This window comes from Pararge aegeria, chromosome 15, assembly GCF_905163445.1.
Source record: "Pararge aegeria chromosome 15, ilParAegt1.1, whole genome shotgun sequence".
In the NCBI taxonomy this organism is placed as follows: Eukaryota; Metazoa; Arthropoda; class Insecta; order Lepidoptera; family Nymphalidae; genus Pararge; species Pararge aegeria.
This window is the reverse complement of record NC_053194.1, coordinates 10,340,001-10,359,799: the sequence shown is the minus strand read 5'-3', so window position 1 is coordinate 10,359,799 and position 19,799 is coordinate 10,340,001. Positions and strand designations below refer to the sequence as shown.

Here is a 19,799-nt window from a genome sequence, read left to right as displayed (position 1 = left end):
AGGTTTTTAGGTTTCTATTTTTATTCATCTCACTAGATTTAATTTAATTGTATGGTTCTCGCTCCAGAGATGGGCGATAATTACTGCGACTCAGTCTTGCACTATAACAGTATTATCGAATTTGGGTTTCATGATATACATTACCTTATGTTCGCCTTATTTTGTACAATTTTCGGTTTACAGTATAACTGTTAATTGAAATAAACTTATTATTTATTTATTTAACTCTTTCATTGCCTATGCTTAAGTTTTTCATAACTCGTACTGAGATTTTTTTCATTTTAAATCGTCTTCCCGCTTAATGCATACCCTGTATGCACGCGGATGACCGCCAGAAGTCCTACGATCAATATATTACATAAGATTACAACAAAAACAAAACAAGCAATACCGAATAATTTATTGCAAATATAAGATTTCATCTGATATTCGACAAAATTGTATCTTATTAACCCTTTTGCCTAATTGGTCACATTATTCACAGTACAAATAAATTTCAATTCACAATTTCACGTGTAAAATGTTAACATGATGTGCTTTAAAAATTTAAAACAATGTTATTGAAATAAATATTGAAATTTAATAGCTAGTTTACATCATGACAGTTGAACGAATCCATTTAACAAACGTGAAGTTAGTTCACTAGACTGGAATCTTACTGAAATAATATCAAAAAGCCATTATACTTATCCATTTACTAAGGTAATTACAATAATCAGCCAAAATTAATTTAAGATACTAATTAAATCTATTTTTAATAATACTAGTAACATCATTTTAGTATGGCAAGCTTCTTATGTGGACTGTAGATATTTTTATAAAATGCATACAAAATAAATAAGAACTTAGTAATAATTCATTCACGCAAAATCAGACCTACCCTTCGGATCTATATTATGAAAAGTTGGGGTATTCCACTTTTATAAAGGTACCTAGTTTTTCTGTAATTATCGGTCGAAGTTAAAAATCAAGATGGCAGATTGAATGTAGTAGTTTTTGCTTCTCTAGCTTAAAGAGTACGAAAAGGATAGTATGCTCAATTCAATCTCTTATCTGAAGATTTTGGATTAGATTGAATATTTATTTCGGGCGTTGGTAATCCGTTGCGCGCACAAACTATTTTGTGTTGTCTCTGTTTTTCATATACAATCAAAAAAAAAATCAACCAGTGCCTGTGTTAATATTTTAGAGCCTATATGTCGGTAATCTTTTCTCATTCAAATAATGTTAAAAAAATCACTATGCAGGCAGATATCATATCTAAGTAAGAGTTACATTCACATGATTGCCTACTTTCATGTAATAGATATTAATTTCAATAAATGCTTGCCTAATCCTTCGGTTGCCAGAAAAAGATCGCTACTAAGCCATAAGGTCGCCTGTTCGTGCCCTTTATTTATTTTTTCGTGTATAAATGAAGTGAATAAATAAATAAATACTTAGAGCAAAGTATTTTCCCCTATTGTCTGATTTCACGCGAATAATATTAGTTTTTAAGTACAAAAAAATCTGAGAATACAAATACGAACGTAATTCATTAAAACCTCCTATCTACTCTAATCACTAAATTTCACCTATGTTCACTCAAAAAATACATTATTTATGCAAAATGCCTTACACACATCGAAACCTACACTAGAACATTTTGGTAAAAATGTTTTATATTTATGAATTAACGATCACATAAGTATAGCACATCATCAGTATTACTTTTTGTATAGATAAACTTCAACACCCATAACACACAATAATTACGATAAGGTCTCACAGGGTATATAGTATCTACCAGGTAACCCTTAAAATGGTGTGATTTTTCTTTAGCTAACAAAAAAAATACTTTGTCTTTAAAATTAATATTTCCTCGATTGAGGACCATTAGAAAACATGGTTTATACTTTATACGAAGCCACAGCTGGACCGCTCCTTGTTTTTTAGACGAGGCCAGTCACTCTTGCATTTTATAGTCTTGTTCAGGCGTTTGAAATAAACAGAAAATGAATTCAAATACCAGTGTCGTGCATAGAGGTATGCACAGGGTATGCACTAAGCGAGCCGATGATATCAAATATTAAATAAAGATAAAAAAACTTAAGGATAGGCATGGTAAGAGTTTTAAAAAGCCTACCCTTAAGTTTTTATAACTCGTCCTGGAGTTTTTTATCTGCTCATTATCTGCTTACCCTGTGCATACCCTCTATGCACGCCATTGTCAAATACAGTCTACGTTTACGTGTCAGCGAAAGGCGTGGAGCGGTGGGCAAGCGGGAGGTCACTGGCTTGGCTTAAAAGACTGTTAATACCGGGCCACGGCACATGCTAATAACAGTCTTAATAATCAAGTTAGGTACCACCGGCCGTGTGCTTGCAGCCCCCGCCCGAGCAGGAGTAGACGTTTCTTCCTTCTTATTAATTTTCTGATAATGTCAAAAGTATGCAGGCCACATGTAAACAACAAGGTCAGGGTCAGAGTTGGCTTGTCTGTTATACTGACGCAAGCCCACTGCCTTCGTGTAAACCATGCTTAAGACACGTTGTAAATGTCCCGTGGCTAGGACGTAAGCCAGCAAGTTGGCCAAGCCAAATTGCTGTTAAAATAGTCCCACATCCCAAGTTGGATTGGCCTCAGTATAAACAGAGTTTTATGTTCTTTGTATGACTTCCGCTAAGCCCACTTCTATTCCATATATCTCATTACTTCTTTGAAATCGAATTAGTTTATTGATGCCATGCACTGTGAGACCTCACAGTAATGTTTGTGCACAAGGGTGTAAGCATTTTATTATACATAACACACACGCAAACACACATGAAAATTCGTTTAACTACCCTTATTTTATAGTATCTTATTAATATTTAAATAGTAAAAAATAGTGCCCGTTGATAGAAAAAATATTATTTTACAAGTGCCAGACTGTGCTATATAATAAAAATATTATGTTTCGGTACATAGTTTTTATTATTCAAGAATCTTTTGTTCTTGAATTTTAAATATATGTACCTTAACTAATACTAATTTCTAATAATTTTTAATAATAATCCTAATTCGAAATTCAAACTAGCTTTGCTACTCGCTACTACTATTTTTTGGCCTATTTTTTTCTAACCGTAGTCCAATTCTTCAGGTCTCAACATTATGATACTATAGTACTTTTTTTCTTTTATATTCTTAATATTAAAATCTAATGGTGTTTACGAAACATGTTCTAGAATTTCGCACACGTGCACTTGCACATATCTAACAATTTAATTTCATTCTGCCAATTTTTTTTAAATTTGTGCGACTTAATAAACACTATAATTGGCTGCAAAAACCTGTGCTGATAAAACTAAGTTACAAAAAATTGTGGTGAAAAATATTATCTTAAAAGTTTAAATTATTCACAAGATTAACTCAATATGACTCATGAAGTACTTAAACTCGAATCAAATGCCCAGATCAATCACAAAAAATATCATAAGAACAATAAATAAAATTAATTAAAACTATGCATTAACTAAAATCATTATGATAATTTATGTATCAACTATTTTACTATAAGCATAAAGCAGGATTACTTGTTGTTCCTTAATAGGTTGACAAATCCCAGTTTTTTTTTTCTTCTTAAAACCGCATACGTACTCTCTGCTTAAGACATTCATACAATATTAAAAAAAATAAACTGTACTTCATATAAGAATAAGTTTTCCGTTTGTTTGAAACGTTTCGCCATTCTTCAACATGATTTTTGGATAACCAAATTAAGAAAAATAACTTTAAAGGCTCATAAGAACTGAAAGACTAGTTTAGGCTTAGCTACGTATCGGCACGAGAATACGCCTAATGATTAGGGTGGCGCAAAAAAAACGACTATTTTTTTTTTTGAGTCTCGGATGAAAAAATGTTAGTTTTTGATGTTTTAAGAGCCCTCTCCAAAGTACAGCTCAAAAAAAAATTTTTAAGAGGTCACTCCAAATTTTTTTAAATTTCGAAAATCGTCGAATATCGATTTTTTTTTTTTTTAATTTTTTTTCTCGTTACGGTATAATTTTATAGACCAAAAAAAAAATAAGTTTCTGAAAGTTTCAGTTAAAAATTTTAATTTTGAAAGGTCGCTCATAATTTTTTTTAATTTATTAGTAAATGACTTTAGATTTTTTCGAGTGACCTTTTAATATTAAAATTAAAATTCCGGCCATTTTTTTTCCTTTATTTAGTACAATAATCTATAAAAATACACCACGAGATGAACTAAAAAATCAAGGATAACAAAAAAAACACAATTTTTTTCTAATTTTATCATTTTATTTAATCAACTACAACATTTTAACAGTATTTTAATGAACTTTGTTATTAATTCTGAAACTAAATTTTAAATTATAACCGTATTTAACTTTATTTAGATCGATATCATATATTATTTATTATTTATATATATATATATTATATATATATATATATATATAAATATATATAAATAATTACAAAGTTCATTAAAATACTGTTAAAATGTTGTAGTTGAGTAAATAAAATGATAAAATTAGAAAAAAATTGTGTTTTTTTTGTTATCCTTGATTTTTAGTTCATCTCGTGGTGTATTTTTATAGATTATTGTACTAAATAAAGGAAAAAAAATGGCCGGAATTTTAATTTTAATATTAAAAGGTCACTCGAAAAAATCTAAAGTCATTTACTAATAAATTAAAAAAAATTATGAGCGACCTTTCAAAATTAAAATTTTTAACTGAAACTTTCAGAAACTTATTTTTTTTTGGTCTATAAAATTATACCGTAACGAGAAAAAAAATAAAAAAAAAAAAAAAAATCTATTTTCGACGTTTTTCGAAATTAAAAAAAATTTGGAGTGACCTCTTAAAAATTTTTTTTTGAGCTGTCCTTTGGAGAGGGCTCTTAAAACATCAAAAACTAACATTTTTTCATCCGAGACTCAAAAAAAAAAATAGTCGTTTTTTTTGCGCCACCCTACTAATGATATATAGCTTATATGTCGTAAACCCTGATACTGGTCTTACACTTATTTGCCAGCTATTGATTATTTGCGTAGCCACTATATTGAAAAAAAAAATTAAAGGGTAGCTAGTAGGTATGCCAGACCCATAATTAAAATTTTAATTACTTTCTAGAAGCAATTATCGGATATTGAGACGTCATTTTTCAATTCAAGGCGGGCTAAACTTCGTTAAATACGTTAAATACTTATTATCTTAAGAAATATTTCTCTCGATTAAACATTAACATGGTCAATTTATCTTTTTTCTTTCACTAATTTAAACTATTTTTAAATTTTTTCTTAAGAATATGCATTATTATTCGTAACCTGTCCCAACCAATAGTACCAATAGTATTATCTAATACCAATATATCGATTATTTGACATATTGCATAAATTATCAAAAACAAGAAGTAGGTACTTAGCACGGATTCTTATCACGTTATGACATAGGTAATATTCTTCTATCAAATAAATAGAAAACCTTACGTGTTTTTCGTCAAAAAGATGTAGACTCGTTTTTTTATTATCAGTTCGCGCCTTCTTATAACCTACATCTGCTTATTCTAATAGCAAAAAAAAAAACTCACTTTGACCAAGACAAAGTCCATTTGACTTGTCATTAGCGCATTTCAACGATTACTTATTTAGTACACTTATAGTGAAACGAGTAATAAATTAAAAAATATAGTGCCATAACTAGAGACATCTTGGCACGTAAAGTCAAAATAAAAAGTTATATTCGACACATACTTGTGACATTAAAAACGTTTTTTTATGGCTAACATTATTCTGACTATGAAATAAATATAATCGGCCGATGTCAGATCATTTTTGTATGAATGCCAATGTAGAAATTATAATACCTAAATTTACCTATCCGGTAATCGATACCAAGATCTTTCACCTCTAATGGCCGTAGTTAACAGAATTACAATATTAGAATGCAAAGTTTTCGGATGACAAATTGAATCTAGTAGGTAGTGCTGTCCTTATCTACAGGAAAAGGTAGAAAAAGGATAGCAATACTAAATTAAATCTGTCATTTAAAGTTTAAGATTAATTATTAATGGCTGGCGTAGGGCCATAGCGCTCGTGACATCTTAAACCTGTCTTTATAAGTAACTATAATTCTCACACATTTTCATTACAAGTCTTTTAAAGACTTTTTTTAAGAAACAACATTTATACTACTGGAGCTAAAATTCCAAACAGAATACCCATACATTGGTACTCTCTTTGGAACAACATCATTATAATTTTCACATCTTGGTGACATACGTGTCAAATATTTATTTAAAAAAAAAAACTTAAATTTCATAGCTCGTGGGATTTAAACCCACATTTATCTGGTTGTCGTGGCTATTTCAATTAGACCCAACGCAGCCCTGCTTTCCGATTTTATATAATTTTATTTTTTAAATCGAATTACGCATACATTCCATAAAATATAAACAAGTGTCAGAGACATCTAGTAGTTAACATTGCAGTTTCGATCGGTCCTTTGCATTCAAAGGACCTGAAACTTAAAGTGAGAGATGATACATGGATTATTAAATATTGAGTATCAAATAAAATATTTATATTCATTCAGTCTATTTAAAACACTTAAAAGAGTGGCATCTCTAATCATTTTTTTAGTTTCGTCAAGTTAATATTAATAATACATTTCCCAATTCACTAACAATGTGTTGTGCCAAGCCGTAGCGTAAAATATATGTGTGACTTTTTGCAAGGATGAGCATGTTTGTTTACAATAGTTTTTACTTTGCTTTAGATTATCTACTATTTTTTGCTCCAACGAATAATATAGATGTATTTTCATGGTTCTAGTATCTTGTCTTAGAGCCACTTAGGTCTGTCGGGTTTTGCAAAGATGCGAATATTGTTAATTTGCGTTAGATGAGTTTCTTTTACACTTACGAATATCGTCGATTTACCTCCATGATGTCAGTACAGTGCCAAGCCACTAAGGTCTATCGAGGCGTTGTTAAGTTTATTACGTCGCTTCTTGTTCGACCAACGCGGCTTGCGACAAAGATATTTGCTGCGACATTGGCAGCGGTGTCTGAATCATGATCTTTACACAGGGCGCTAGTAAATATATTAAAACAGCCGCAGCGATTATAGATACAGCACATAGTGTCCATTGCGCTGCTTTAATGGACACCGCAACGTCCGGTACTGGTTGCGTAAGTTGACAAAGCGATAATAGTGACGTGGAAAAGTTATAAGGGCCGGTGACACGGGCCTTCGGTCCGCAGTCAGATGGGTACCAGCCTATCCAACCGGCGGATCTATTGAATAGTACCTTCGAATAGAAACAAATTATTTTATTAAGGTACAAAATAATATCCAAAGTAACAATATAAAGTCGGTCTTATCGCTTTAAGTAATCTCCTTCAGACAACCCTTTATGGTAGAATGAAGTTAGGGAAAACGGGATAGTGAAACAGGTGCATAATTAGTTATAAAATAAATTACATTCACTTTTAAAACTAATACTTAATAAACTTTTTTTCCTAAAGTAATTTTGGAACTACAAATGCATAAGTAAAAACAATGTGTTAAAACACATTAAATAAATGGTACTATGTATTCGATTGATGATCTATGTATACGAAGGCTGCTTGGAAACAGGCCGATTCGCTATCATCTCTCACAAAATAGAAAAATTCTAAAGATTGTTAATTATAAAATAATGTTCAAAAAGAGTAATCTCAACGGCTCATCTCGGTAGAATCCGCCTTCCAAACCAGTGGTACAGTCACTACAAAAAGACTGACTTGACGTTTCAAAAGTGCCTTTAGACCTACACAACTTTAGGACTAAAATATAATTTTTAGGGTTTCGAAATACCCAAGAAACGTTTATTTTAGTTCTTGTGATGAGATAGCGATGAGAATATGTACAGTACCTGCAGTCCTTCCATAGCGGTGTAACCAAGGATAGTCTCTTTTCCGCCCGCTTCGAAACCTAGTTTGTAGCAGAACTCTGAAACGCTGCCGCCCTCACCACTGTTGTTCTTTGCTGTTACGACTCGCATGAAGTTCTAAAAGATTATTTATTCACCGAGTTAGTATTTATTTATTGTATCGCATCAGAAAAAACATTTACACAGTAACTTTTTAATCATATTTGACAGCCGGTTGGCGCAGTGGGCAGCGACCCTGCTTTCTGAGTCCAAGGCCGTGGGTTCGAATGCCACAAACTGAAAATGTTTGTGTGATGAACATGAAGGTTTTTCACTGTCTGGGTGTTTATCTGTATATTATATGTATTTATGTGTATTATATTTATATATTGTTTTTTTTTTCATTTTGTGTATTTTGTTTTTTTGATGTGGCATTCAATTTGCATTCAAGTATTCAGTATCGCTAAGCCCTCAATGTGGGGTTTGCTGCTGTCCACTGAGGAGTTCTGTCCTCTATCTCCAACTACTTAGATCTGCACAAAGTTTTGGCAAAATTAAACGCATATTATAACCTCTATAGTCCAAAAATAATTATTTAAATCGGTTATTATTTGTCGGAGTTATGGTGTAAAGTCGTCAAACATTTTCATCCCCTCTCCCAAAGGAACCGAACTTAATTTCGAATAAAACTCGGTAAATACCCTATATTACTTCTAACACTTCCAAGAATATGTGTACAAAGTTTCATGAGGATCGGTTGAGTAGTTTTTGGGTGAAAGCGTAACAAATAAACTTACATTGACATTTCTAATATTAAGTAGGGAAGTAGGGATTTATTAGCTATGTTAGTACTCATAACACAAGCTAAGCTTACTTTGGGGCTAGATGGCGCTGTATGTATTGTCGTAGTATATTTATTTATTCGCTTTACCCTGGCGACTAAGAAAATGTGTCCGTTGGAATTTATTAGTAAAACTAAATCCACAGCGTTCCAGTAAATTATGTTACAAATAGTAATTGTTGATTAGGTGCATTAGGTTAAACCCGCCCGGTGTCTTGCGGTGCGATGGACCATCAATGGACAAAATGGTCAATAGTTCCTTACTCGAAATTGTACTTATACTAGTTGCGCCACGTGGGGTCACCCGCGGTGAACAAGTGGAAATTATAGCTAGTTAGGTATGTCGGTATAAGAGAACTGTAGGGCAAATTTATACTAGTTGCGCCACGTGAGTCGACCCGCGGTTAATAATTAGAAGTTGCAGATAGTTAGGTATGTAGCTATAAGAGAACCATAGTACAGATTTATACTAGTTGCGCCACGTGGGTCGACCCACGGTTAGTAAGTAGAAGTTGCAGATAGTTAGGTATGTAGCTATAAGAGAACCATAGTACAGATTTATACTAGTTGCGCCACGAGAGTCGACCCGCGGTTAATAATTAGAAGTTGCAGATAGTTAGGTATGTAGCTATAAGAGAACCATAGTACAGATTTATACTAGTTGCGCCACGTGGGTCGACCCACGGTTAGTAAGTAGAAGTTGCAGATAGTTAGGTATGTAGGTATAAGAGAACCATAGTACAGATTTATACTAGTTGCGCCACGTGGGTCGACCCGCGGTTAGTAAGTAGAAGTTGCAGATAGTTAGGTATGTAGCTATAAGAGAACCATAGTACAGATTTATACTAGTTGCGCCACGAGAGTCGACCCGCGGTTAATAATTAGAAGTTGCAGATAGTTAGGTATGTAGCTATAAGAGAACCATAGTACAGATTTATACTAGTTGCGCCACGTGGGTCGACCCACGGTTAGTAAGTAGAAGTTGCAGATAGTTAGGTATGTAGCTATAAGAGAACCATAGTACAGATTTATACTAGTTGCGCCACGAGAGTCGACCCGCGGTTAATAATTAGAAGTTGCAGATAGTTAGGTATGTAGCTATAAGAGAACCATAGTACAGATTTATACTAGTTGCGCCACGTGGGTCGACCCACGGTTAGTAAGTAGAAGTTGCAGATAGTTAGGTATGTAGGTATAAGAGAACCATAGTACAGATTTATACTAGTTGCGCCACGTGGGTCGACCCGCGGTTAGTAAGTAGAAGTTGCAGATAGTTAGGTATGTAGCTATAAGAGAACCATAGTACAGATTTATACTAGTTGCGCCACGTGGGTCGACCCACGGTTAGTAAGTAGAAGTTGCAGATAGTTAGGTATGTAGGTTTAAGGGAACCATAGAGCAGATTTATACTAGTTGCGCCACGTGGGTTGACCCGCGGTTAGTAAGTAGAAGTTGCAGATAGTTAGGTATGTAGCTATAAGAGAACCATAGTACAGATTTATACTAGTTGCGCCACGTGGGTCGACCCACGGTTAGTAAGTAGAAGTTGCAGATAGTTAGGTATGTAGGTTTAAGGGAACCATAGAGCAGATTTATACTAGTTGCGCCACGTGGGTTGACCCGCGGTTAGTAAGTAGAAGTTGCAGATAGTTAGGTATGTAGCTATAAGAGAATCATAGGGCAGATTAATACTAGTTGCGCCACGTGGGTCGACCCACGGTTAGTAAGTAGAAGTTGCAGATAGTTAGGTATGTAGGTTTAAGAGAACCATAGAGCAGATTTATACTAGTTGCGCCACGTGGGTTGACCCGCGGTTAGTAAGTAGAAGTTGCAGATAGTTAGGTATGTAGCTATAAGAGAATCATAGGGCAGATTAATACTAGTTGCGCCACGTGGGTCGACCCACGGTTAGTAAGTAGAAGTTGCAGATAGTTAGGTATGTAGGTTTAAGAGAACCATAGAGCAGATTTATACTAGTTGCGCCACGTGGGTTGACCCGCGGTTAGTAAGTAGAAGTTGCAGATAGTTAGGTATGTAGCTATAAGAGAATCATAGGGCAGATTTATACTAGTTGCGCCACGTGGGTCGACCCACGGTTAGTAAGTAGAAGTTGCAGATAGTTAGGTATGTAGGTTTAAGAGAACCATAGAGCAGATTTATACTAGTTGCGCCACGTGGGTTGACCCGCGGTTAGTAAGTAGAAGTTGCAGATAGTTAGGTATGTAGCTATAAGAGAATCATAGGGCAGATTAATACTAGTTGCGCCACGTGGGTCGACCCACGGTTAGTAAGTAGAAGTTGCAGATAGTTAGGTATGTAGGTTTAAGAGAACCATAGAGCAGATTTATACTAGTTGCGCCACGTGGGTTGACCCGCGGTTAGTAAGTAGAAGTTGCAGATAGTTAGGTATGTAGCTATAAGAGAATCATAGGGCAGATTAATACTAGTTGCGCCACGTGGGTCGACCCACGGTTAGTAAGTAGAAGTTGCAGATAGTTAGGTATGTAGGTTTAAGAGAACCATAGGGCAGATTTATACTAGTTGCGCCACGTGGGTTGACCCGCTGTGAATAAGTGGAAGTTACAGCTAGTTAGGTATGTGGGTATAAGATAACCTTAGGGATTACCTGTGGTGGTATTTCTAACGTAAAATACTGATTATCCGCATCAGCGCTGAGTAGATCAACCGCTATTGATGGCAGTGACCATTCTTGTGGCTCCGGCCAGCAGGCAGACTGAAAAAGATTTTAGAAATATTTGATGTTATCACCATCATCATATCAACCCATTGCCGGCCCACTACAGGGCACGGCAGGGTGGTTACGTATCTCGCGACAGGCTGTGTCGCAACACGTAAATCTTGCAATCGCTGCTGTCAAACGTCACATTTCCATACAATAAATAAACAAAAGTGACGTTAGACAGTAGCGATTGCAAGATTTACGCCTCTCGCAAGCCTGTCGCGAGATAAGTAATCACACTGCTGGTTTCCTCCCTCAATGAGACGGTTTTAAGGCCGTAGTCCACCACGCTGGTTTAGTGCGGATTGGTGGACTCCAACACACCTTTGAGAACATTATGAAGAACTCTCAGGCATGCAGGTTTCCTCACGATGTTTTCCTTCACCGTTAAAGCAAGTGATATTTTAATCACTAAAAATGCACATTACTTACAAAAGTTGGAGGTGCGTGCTGGGATTCGAACTCAGCCCCCCGAAAGTGAAGTCGAGCTCTTACCCACTGGGTTATCACCGTTTCAATTTATTTAATTCATCGGCTTTAACCTATGACTGCGATTCTTGACTCAACAAGATTTTTATTCCTAAATTAAAAGGAGCCTTTAAACAAACAATTATCACGTATATCTGAACTACAATCCAACATACTTACTTTTGCTTTAACTTTACTACAATAACATTATTATCTTGGGATTTTTTTAAATATAACTAAGCAAGCCGTTTTCCAAAATATTTTTCGGTGTTATATTTAATCTACACCCATCAATTATCTCAAAATCATATTTATGACGGCAAAATCTTTTCATTATGTAATTTTGTAATATAAAAAAAAAATATTACCTCACCACGATACCAGAATCCATCTAAAATAAGTATGTACGCGCTTGCAGCTGCATTTTTGAGTTCTTCGACAACCTAAAAATAAAAATATATATATACCTGTGCGACAAAAGTGAAACTATGTCATACAAATTTTTATAAAAGTATTTAGTAGGTAATAAACACAAAGTCAAAGTCAAAAATATCTTTATTCAAGTAGGCCCATAGGTGGCACTTTTGATGCGTACATAAGAATTACACGGTAGTGAGATGATGGCGATAACCACATACGTAAACTTAAAACTAAAGCTACGAGGGTTCCAAACGCGTCCTGGTCTAAGAAGAAGCCCACAACAAACTTAGCCACACAGGAGCTAATAGCGGAAGATGGCCGACATAACTTATATTCGGAATAAAACATTTCACACATGTCTGAAATGTTTCTCTGAAATCTAATTCAACTAGCTCGCACAAAATCTCTGCCGTTCTCAAATTTAGCAGACCTTTCTTAGTTGTCAGAAATTATCTAGCTACCTAGTACAGGCAGGTAGGTAATTTCTGACAACTAAAAATGTCGAGGATTAGCCCATAAATAAATAAATAGTAAATAAATATACTACGAAAGTACACACATCGTCATCTAGCCCCAAAGTAAGCATAGCTTGTGTGAATGAATATGCATGAATAATATACATAAAAACTTATAATATACAGATAAGCACCCAGACACCGAAAACCCATTCATATTCATGCTCATCACACAATCATTTTCCAGTTGTGGGAATGGAACCCACGGCCTTGCCCTGAAGAAGCAGAGTTGCTGCCCACTGCGCCAATCGGCCGTCATAAATACAGCCCTTGTACCAGTAAAATACCAGATTCGAGATAGAACCTGGAACTCATTTTGATGATTTTGGATCTGTGAGGCCCTAAACCGAGTTAAAGGAATTTCGTAAGAAGGGTAGCTCTATGGGTCATACTTACTTGCTGGAAAAGTCTATATTTTACAATATTAAAAACAGCATACCTCTCCAAACAAAGTATCAGGCAATCTTATATTTGTTGTCCCACTATCAACAATGCTTTTTTCCTCGTTTAGCTTAACACAAGTTTCCTTATACGCATTAAGATAATCATCAGAATCCTTTGTTAAATTACTTTCAATAATGTTCATTGATTTATTTCCATTGGTGATGACTCTAATTGATAGAACCCCAACTTCATACCACCTTTTACGTAGTATTGGTGTGCGGAATTCAACATTATGGTTTAATGATACTGTATTATCATCTAAAACAAAAATATCTATCAAAATATGTTTTCAAATAGTCACAACGATAAAGAATAAAATAATTTCAAACAGTGCACCAATGGCTGTGATATTAAAACTGATTTACACAAAAAAAAAAAATTTACTTGAGTTTGAAGAAAACTAAAAAAAAAAAAGAAATATATTTATACTCTTTATTTGTACACCACGTCAAGTTCAGAAAAACAAATAAAAAATAACAAACATAACTCAAGAATGTAGTAGGATAAAGTAGCGACCTCTACCAGGGAACCTTTACCTTATGAAATTTGAGCAAAAAAGTTCACAGTACTTTTTTTATACATAGTAAATCTGGCAGAATCTGCAGTGATTGAATTTGCGGGAAAAATTAAATAACTGTAAATAACAAAACATTAAAACATTGATATTATAGGTAAGATTGAAGAAAAGGTTTTTACCAAGCATCTCAAGTTTTCCATAGTGTGTTGCATTTGTCGAGCTTCTAACTCCACATAATTTGAGTTGGAAAGACATGGCCTTGTTAAGAGCCTTTTCCACTGAATCAAGCCAGGAACCAACAACCACATTTTCACCCCATGCTCCAACCGGCAAATATGCTAAGCCCAAGAGTCCCTGAAACGTTTCAATAATAATTAAATACTTTTTCTAGCATTTACTTTGATTGTGTATTGTGTAGTCAATATTTTCTGAGAAAGCTACAGTGTTAACGTGCAGACATTTTCCTGCATAAGTGCACCAAAAACATTTCTTATATAAGCAGAAAGGGAATATTTGCTCATTGTTAATATGTCCCAAGTGTTCAGGTTACAAGATGGTCAAGCTTGTTACTCTTTTTATGTGACATTTCAATCCCTTTTTTTTGACCATGCGAATATCTTAGTTACACAGAGATATGGTTTTCTTTTCAATCCTACTATAAGTTTGCTGTTGACTGTAATCTCATTTGGTGGCAAGTTATGACGCTGAGTAATATAGGTAGCTTGCTGCCTTGTTGGGGCATGTAATTTATCTTAAAATAAGTTAATAATCCCTATTTAGTTTCAATAAGATGTTGTATCAGCATTCTAAATCGCATGGTGGCCATTAGATGCTAAATTTTTAACAACTTCTAATATCCTATTGTTCTTAGGTCTCAAGACTTTCATAAAAACATACCTGCCAACCTGAGCCATTCATGAAAAATTTATGACTTTTTGTTATAAGTGCAATGTCGCATTTTACTTCAGGAACTTCTGGTAATGTAGAAATATTCACAAAATCTGATACTAAGTTTCCAATCCAGGTTCCTTGGGAGTATTTTGCCTGCACCTAAAAAAGCAATAGAAGAATAACTTTCCTTGCATGCCTATCTAGCAGATGAAATGAGAGAATTTTACTACAAATATGAAATTACCATTATTGTTAATTACTGTATGAATATGTAAGCTATAATTTTAGAATAATGATAAGGGATAACAATAGTTGTCACGATCTCAATCCAGTATAAAAAAATATATTATGTATATGTATCTTTGCAAGAAACTAAGTAACACTTTGTTTCAAGAAAATAACAACTAGTGTAAATGCAAAAGTTTGTTACTCAATGACACCAGAATGGCTGGACAGATCTGGATGAAAATTGGCACAGAGTTAGATTATAGTTTGGAACAGCACATAGAAAAACAAATAAAGGAACACAAAGTCAAGGGTAATAGTTAATAAAGGAGTCCTAAAGCAAATTACGAATTAACAAAGATTAACAGAAAGTCTAGTTTCTATCATCTTGGTAGAAAAAAATCAAGTCATATAAATTTTTCAACCAATTAGTAAAAATGCAGTAAATGTCATTTATTCTAATATTTAATAAACTTTAAAAATAATAACATTATGTTCTAAGTTAAGAATTATTTTAAGAAACTATACCTCTTTTCCAATGTTAAAAAGACTTGCAGAGTTGTCAGCGTGAAAATATTTATTACTATCTATCCTGGCATAAGAAGCTATAGCCAATGTAGTGCTTCCAGTATCCACCAACACATTTAACTGCAAAATTGAATATGATTTTAAGAGCACATATGGGGAGAGGGAAATATTGTAAAAAAGTTAAACAAGCAATCTTATTGGCTAATGAGTATCATCTCATGGCACAACATCTGTTATATAATATATAGGTAATCTACTTCTTTTTTTTAACACTCTTGCCAGAGTGGCTGTGGTCATCACGTTGGTACACTGTTTGTGGCAAATGTCACTCACTTCTTACCCCTATTTATACAAAGGTAATAGAAATCTCATTAATAAATATTTTCTTATCATACAGCTTTAACTAGTTTCAATCTGTTTCAAACTTTATATTGTTGCTGAACTTTATATATTGCGAGTATAGCTATGCACAGGCACAGTCAACTGTCTATCCCACTAATACTGAATATAGAACTCTGTGCATCAAAATGCACAAAGTTTGAATCTGATTTTATTAATTACAAAATACATTTAAAGATATAAATTCCAACTTAGTTTGTCTGAATGGAATATTCATATTATGAAATAGCACAAAATAGCTTTAATTCCAATCACTGATCATTACTAAAGAGCTCATTAAATTAACACAGTTTAATTATTTTAGCATACAGATGTCTGTATGATTGATTATAATGGTATTTTTTTATTCAATATTAGCCCACTCAGCAGACACCTAACTGAATAATTTGGAATTACTCTGAACCACACTAATTATCAATAACAATACAATGAACTAGAATTAATGATTTCAAAGAGAACTGTAATTTTTATTTAAGTTAGCATCCAGGTTATTTAGTAAAGTTTAAAAACCTACCTTTTGTACTGGATGACCAACATTTATTTCCAGTGCATATGCCTGTCCTGCTTGTCCATATAGATTAAATTGATCACAAGATGTTGTCGTTATAAAAAGCACAAAAAAATAAATCAATCTTGTTACAAACATTATAGTTCTTCAATTAGAACATGCCTCAGTATGCTGTGCTAACAATTTCAGATTTGAATAGAATAAATAAACTTGTAACGGTCTATTCGTTACATTGAGGCGAAACTGCTTTATTACATTTAAACGTCGAATTTTTAAGATTTTGAGTGGCTTCAGGCTTCTATTGACTGGAATCTCTTTAATTATTCTGACATTGGCAGCTGTCAACGTATTGTTGTTGTTTTTTAATTTGTTCCCTACAAAAGGCAATGATTATTGACCATACAGCCTATTCAGTCGCATAATTAATGCTTGAGACCATTTTTTTTATATTACATACACCTTGTAAGTTAATAGTAATGGCCTCCAGTGGTTGTGTCACAGGTGAGCATAAATACAGGCGAGCTCAAAAGTACAGACCAATAAATAAGGTCACCTTGAGCCATACTCCTTTATTTGAGTATCCAACCAAGATTTTATGGCTCAGGCTCAAAATTGAACAAATTGGCTAAAGCCAGATAAACAAAAATGACAAATAAGACAGAAATCCTTGTAATAGAGTTGTATGCGCCAAGTTATATTAAGTTATTTAAGATTTTTATTTCGAATGAGTGGACTGTATTTTTTGCGGTAAATTGGTGTACAAAAGAAAGATGCAAAGGAATCAGAGCACAAGGAAGACAGCACTTACTTGACCTTATTTTTCATGGGTATCCGGAAGGAGTACGTCATCCGTTGATCCAAATATTCTTCACAAAGTCCTCTCTTCTCGAACACCACCACTTATGTTATAGTTTCGGCACACACATAAATGTAGGAATTATGCTTAAAAGGATCTCATTGAAACTTCTAAGGTATATTATAATATTTAACGCGCGCGCGATATGTATCGCGATTTTTTTCGGAATCGGGTATGCTAAACACGATTCAGTAAAGTTTTCTCGAATAAATAAGTTAAGAATAACATATATTTTTTTGCTGTGGAGAACTACACAAATTTAATTGTTAATGTTATATTTTATCAGCCTTTAACCGTGTATAATGTTTGACGGTTTGTCAACTGTACTGTGTAACACGAATGTGTGGAGAGCTACTTCTCGCCGCGGCTCGTCACGCGTAACTCGGCGAGTCCGTCGTCCAAGCGTTAAATGCGTATCTCATACACAAAAGCAAAACCGGTACCCTACCGGTACGGTACCGGTAGTAGGTATTCAATTTAATTCTTGTTTACAGACTATTGATAGTTCATAAAAAGTCACTGACAGTGACACTGACAGCGTTTTAAGCGCGTTTTTTACGTCATTGTAACTTAAAAATAACAAAAAAATTTAAAAATATTGTTAAGCTTGATTACTATTACAATACATTTTAAAAATGAGTCTTTGGGTTGATAAACACCGGCCAAAAGACTTAATGAAGTTAGATTATCACAAAGACCAAGCTACAAGGTTAAAAAGTCTCGTGCAACAAAGTGATTTTCCCCATCTCCTTGTTTACGGTCCCTCAGGTGCTGGTAAAAAAACAAGGATTATGTGTTTGCTGAGAGAACTATATGGCTCCGGTGCGGAACGTTTACGACAAGAAACAATGCATTTTACTACACCCTCTAATAAGAAAATAGAAATTATGACTGTGAGTAGCAATTATCACATCGAGGTTAACCCAACCGATGTCGGTATACACGATCGTGTTGTTATAATGGATTTAGTAAAGAATGTAGCCCAGACCCATCAAATCGACTCCTCTGGTCAACGTGAATTTAAAGTTGTAATATTGAATGAAGTCGACGACTTGACTAAAGATGCTCAGCATGCGCTTCGTCGCACTATGGAAAAGTACGTAACCACTTGTCGCCTGATACTTATAGCCAACTCCATATCTCGAGTCATTCCCGCAATCAGGTCCCGTTGTTTGACAATAAGAGTCCCAGCACCTACGGAAACCGAAATCACCAATGTATTACAAGCAGTGTGTAAGAAAGAAGGTTTGAGTTTGCCTTCTGAATTAGGCGCGCGTATTGCAAAATGCGCTGATAGAAATTTGCGCCGCGCTCTATTAATGTGTGAGGCATGTAAAGCTCAGCAATATCCTTTTACCTCTGATCAGAAGGTCCCTGAACCTGATTGGCAGACTTTTATAAGGAGCACAGCAGCATTGATTTTATCTGAACAGTCTCCAAAGAAACTTGGTGAAGTACGTCAGAAGCTCTATGAATTGATTATACATGGTGTTCCCCCGGATATGATTTTTGCTGGATTGTTAAGGGAGTTGGTGCAGAACTGTGATATGGTTATGAAATGTCAGGTGGCGAGTTATGCAGCACAGTATGAACACAGGATGAGGCTCGGAAACAAACCAATATTTCATATTGAAGCTTTTGTTGCAAAGTTCATGGCAATATATAAAAAGTTTGTTGAGGAATCGCTGATGTGATGTGTTTTAATTTTAATAAATCTTATTACATTTTGAGAGACAATTGAAATTTGTTATAATTATGGTAATCAGTGATACTTATACTAAAAAAATTAAAGTTATTTTTCCAAACAAATAGTTTAATTGTTGCCTTTCAATATAGCCAAACCCATAAAATAAAGATTGTTCAGACATTATTGTTGAATTTAAGAAGTTTTAATAGCTATTTATTTTTTCAGTTAAAACAAACAACAACAGTTGCTTTAAGGGTTTATTGTTGTGTTTTGAATATGAATAAGAGCAATAATCAGAGCAGAGCAAAATATCATATTTATTAGATATTTAGTCAAGTAGGTTTTCGGGGTTGGTCTTAAAGCGATTGCAAACTAGTGAAATATCTTTTGACTTTGTCTACAACAATGTATGTATATATATGTATGTAGTTACTTTATTGTACACCACAGAAAATTGTAAATAACAGACTACAAACAAACTTAAATACACAAAGATACAGAAGGGTTGTCTTATTTCAAAAAAATGATCTCTTCCCTTAAGGCAACAATGTGATTTAATTCTTTATTTATAAAAAATAATGCTATTATGTTATCCAGAGAGTTCTCTTACCTGAATTAATTATTTTATGCCACTACAAGCTATTCTTTGATACTTATGGTATTTGATTGTAAGTGATGATTCAGATTAGGTAGCAGGCGTAACTGATAGGGTTGTGTCAGTAATAAGCCATACTCCTAATCAGAAGCAGGGTGGTAAACAGGCACAGAAAAATGTCTCACACTAGACTAGACCAGAGAACTTCATTTAAATAAGTTCAACTGTCTATTTTCAGGTTTCGGGTTCAACTCATCCAAAGC

At 34.1% G+C, this 19,799-nt stretch overlaps 2 protein-coding genes across 2 annotated transcripts; one reads left to right on the top strand and one right to left on the bottom strand.

Annotated features, from left to right (window-relative positions):
- Positions 1 to 4,919: 4,919 nt before the first annotated feature.
- Positions 4,920 to 16,696, bottom strand: LOC120629786 (beta-secretase 1-like). Its single transcript, XM_039898828.1, has 9 exons — positions 16,405 to 16,696; positions 15,492 to 15,611; positions 14,745 to 14,897; positions 14,027 to 14,201; positions 13,326 to 13,588; positions 12,320 to 12,394; positions 11,370 to 11,477; positions 7,906 to 8,040; positions 4,920 to 7,299 (listed from the first exon to the last, which is right to left on the bottom strand). The coding sequence occupies exons 1-9, from the start codon at positions 16,534 to 16,536 to the stop codon at positions 6,988 to 6,990; spliced, it is 1,473 nt and encodes a 490-aa protein (XP_039754762.1). The 5' UTR covers positions 16,537 to 16,696; the 3' UTR covers positions 4,920 to 6,987.
- A 1,132-nt stretch (positions 16,697 to 17,828) lies between these two features.
- On the top strand, positions 17,829 to 19,068 carry LOC120630094 (replication factor C subunit 3). The gene has a single exon (XM_039899240.1). The coding sequence runs from the start codon at positions 17,890 to 17,892 to the stop codon at positions 18,946 to 18,948; it is 1,059 nt and encodes a 352-aa protein (XP_039755174.1). The 5' UTR covers positions 17,829 to 17,889; the 3' UTR covers positions 18,949 to 19,068.
- The last annotated feature ends 731 nt before the right edge of the window (positions 19,069 to 19,799 follow it).

Coding starts and splice junctions, on each gene's coding strand:
- LOC120629786 (XM_039898828.1), bottom strand. CDS start 16,536: ATGTTTGTAACAAGATTGATTTATTTTTTTGTGCTTTTTATAACGACA. Junction 15,612..16,404: donor TTGGTCATCCAGTACAAAAG/GTAGGTTTTTAA, acceptor TCAATTTTGCAG/TTAAATGTGTTGGTGGATAC. Junction 14,202..14,744: donor TGAATGGCTCAGGTTGGCAG/GTATGTTTTTAT, acceptor GAAACGTTTCAG/GGACTCTTGGGCTTAGCATA.
- LOC120630094 (XM_039899240.1), top strand. CDS start 17,890: ATGAGTCTTTGGGTTGATAAACACCGGCCAAAAGACTTAATGAAGTTA.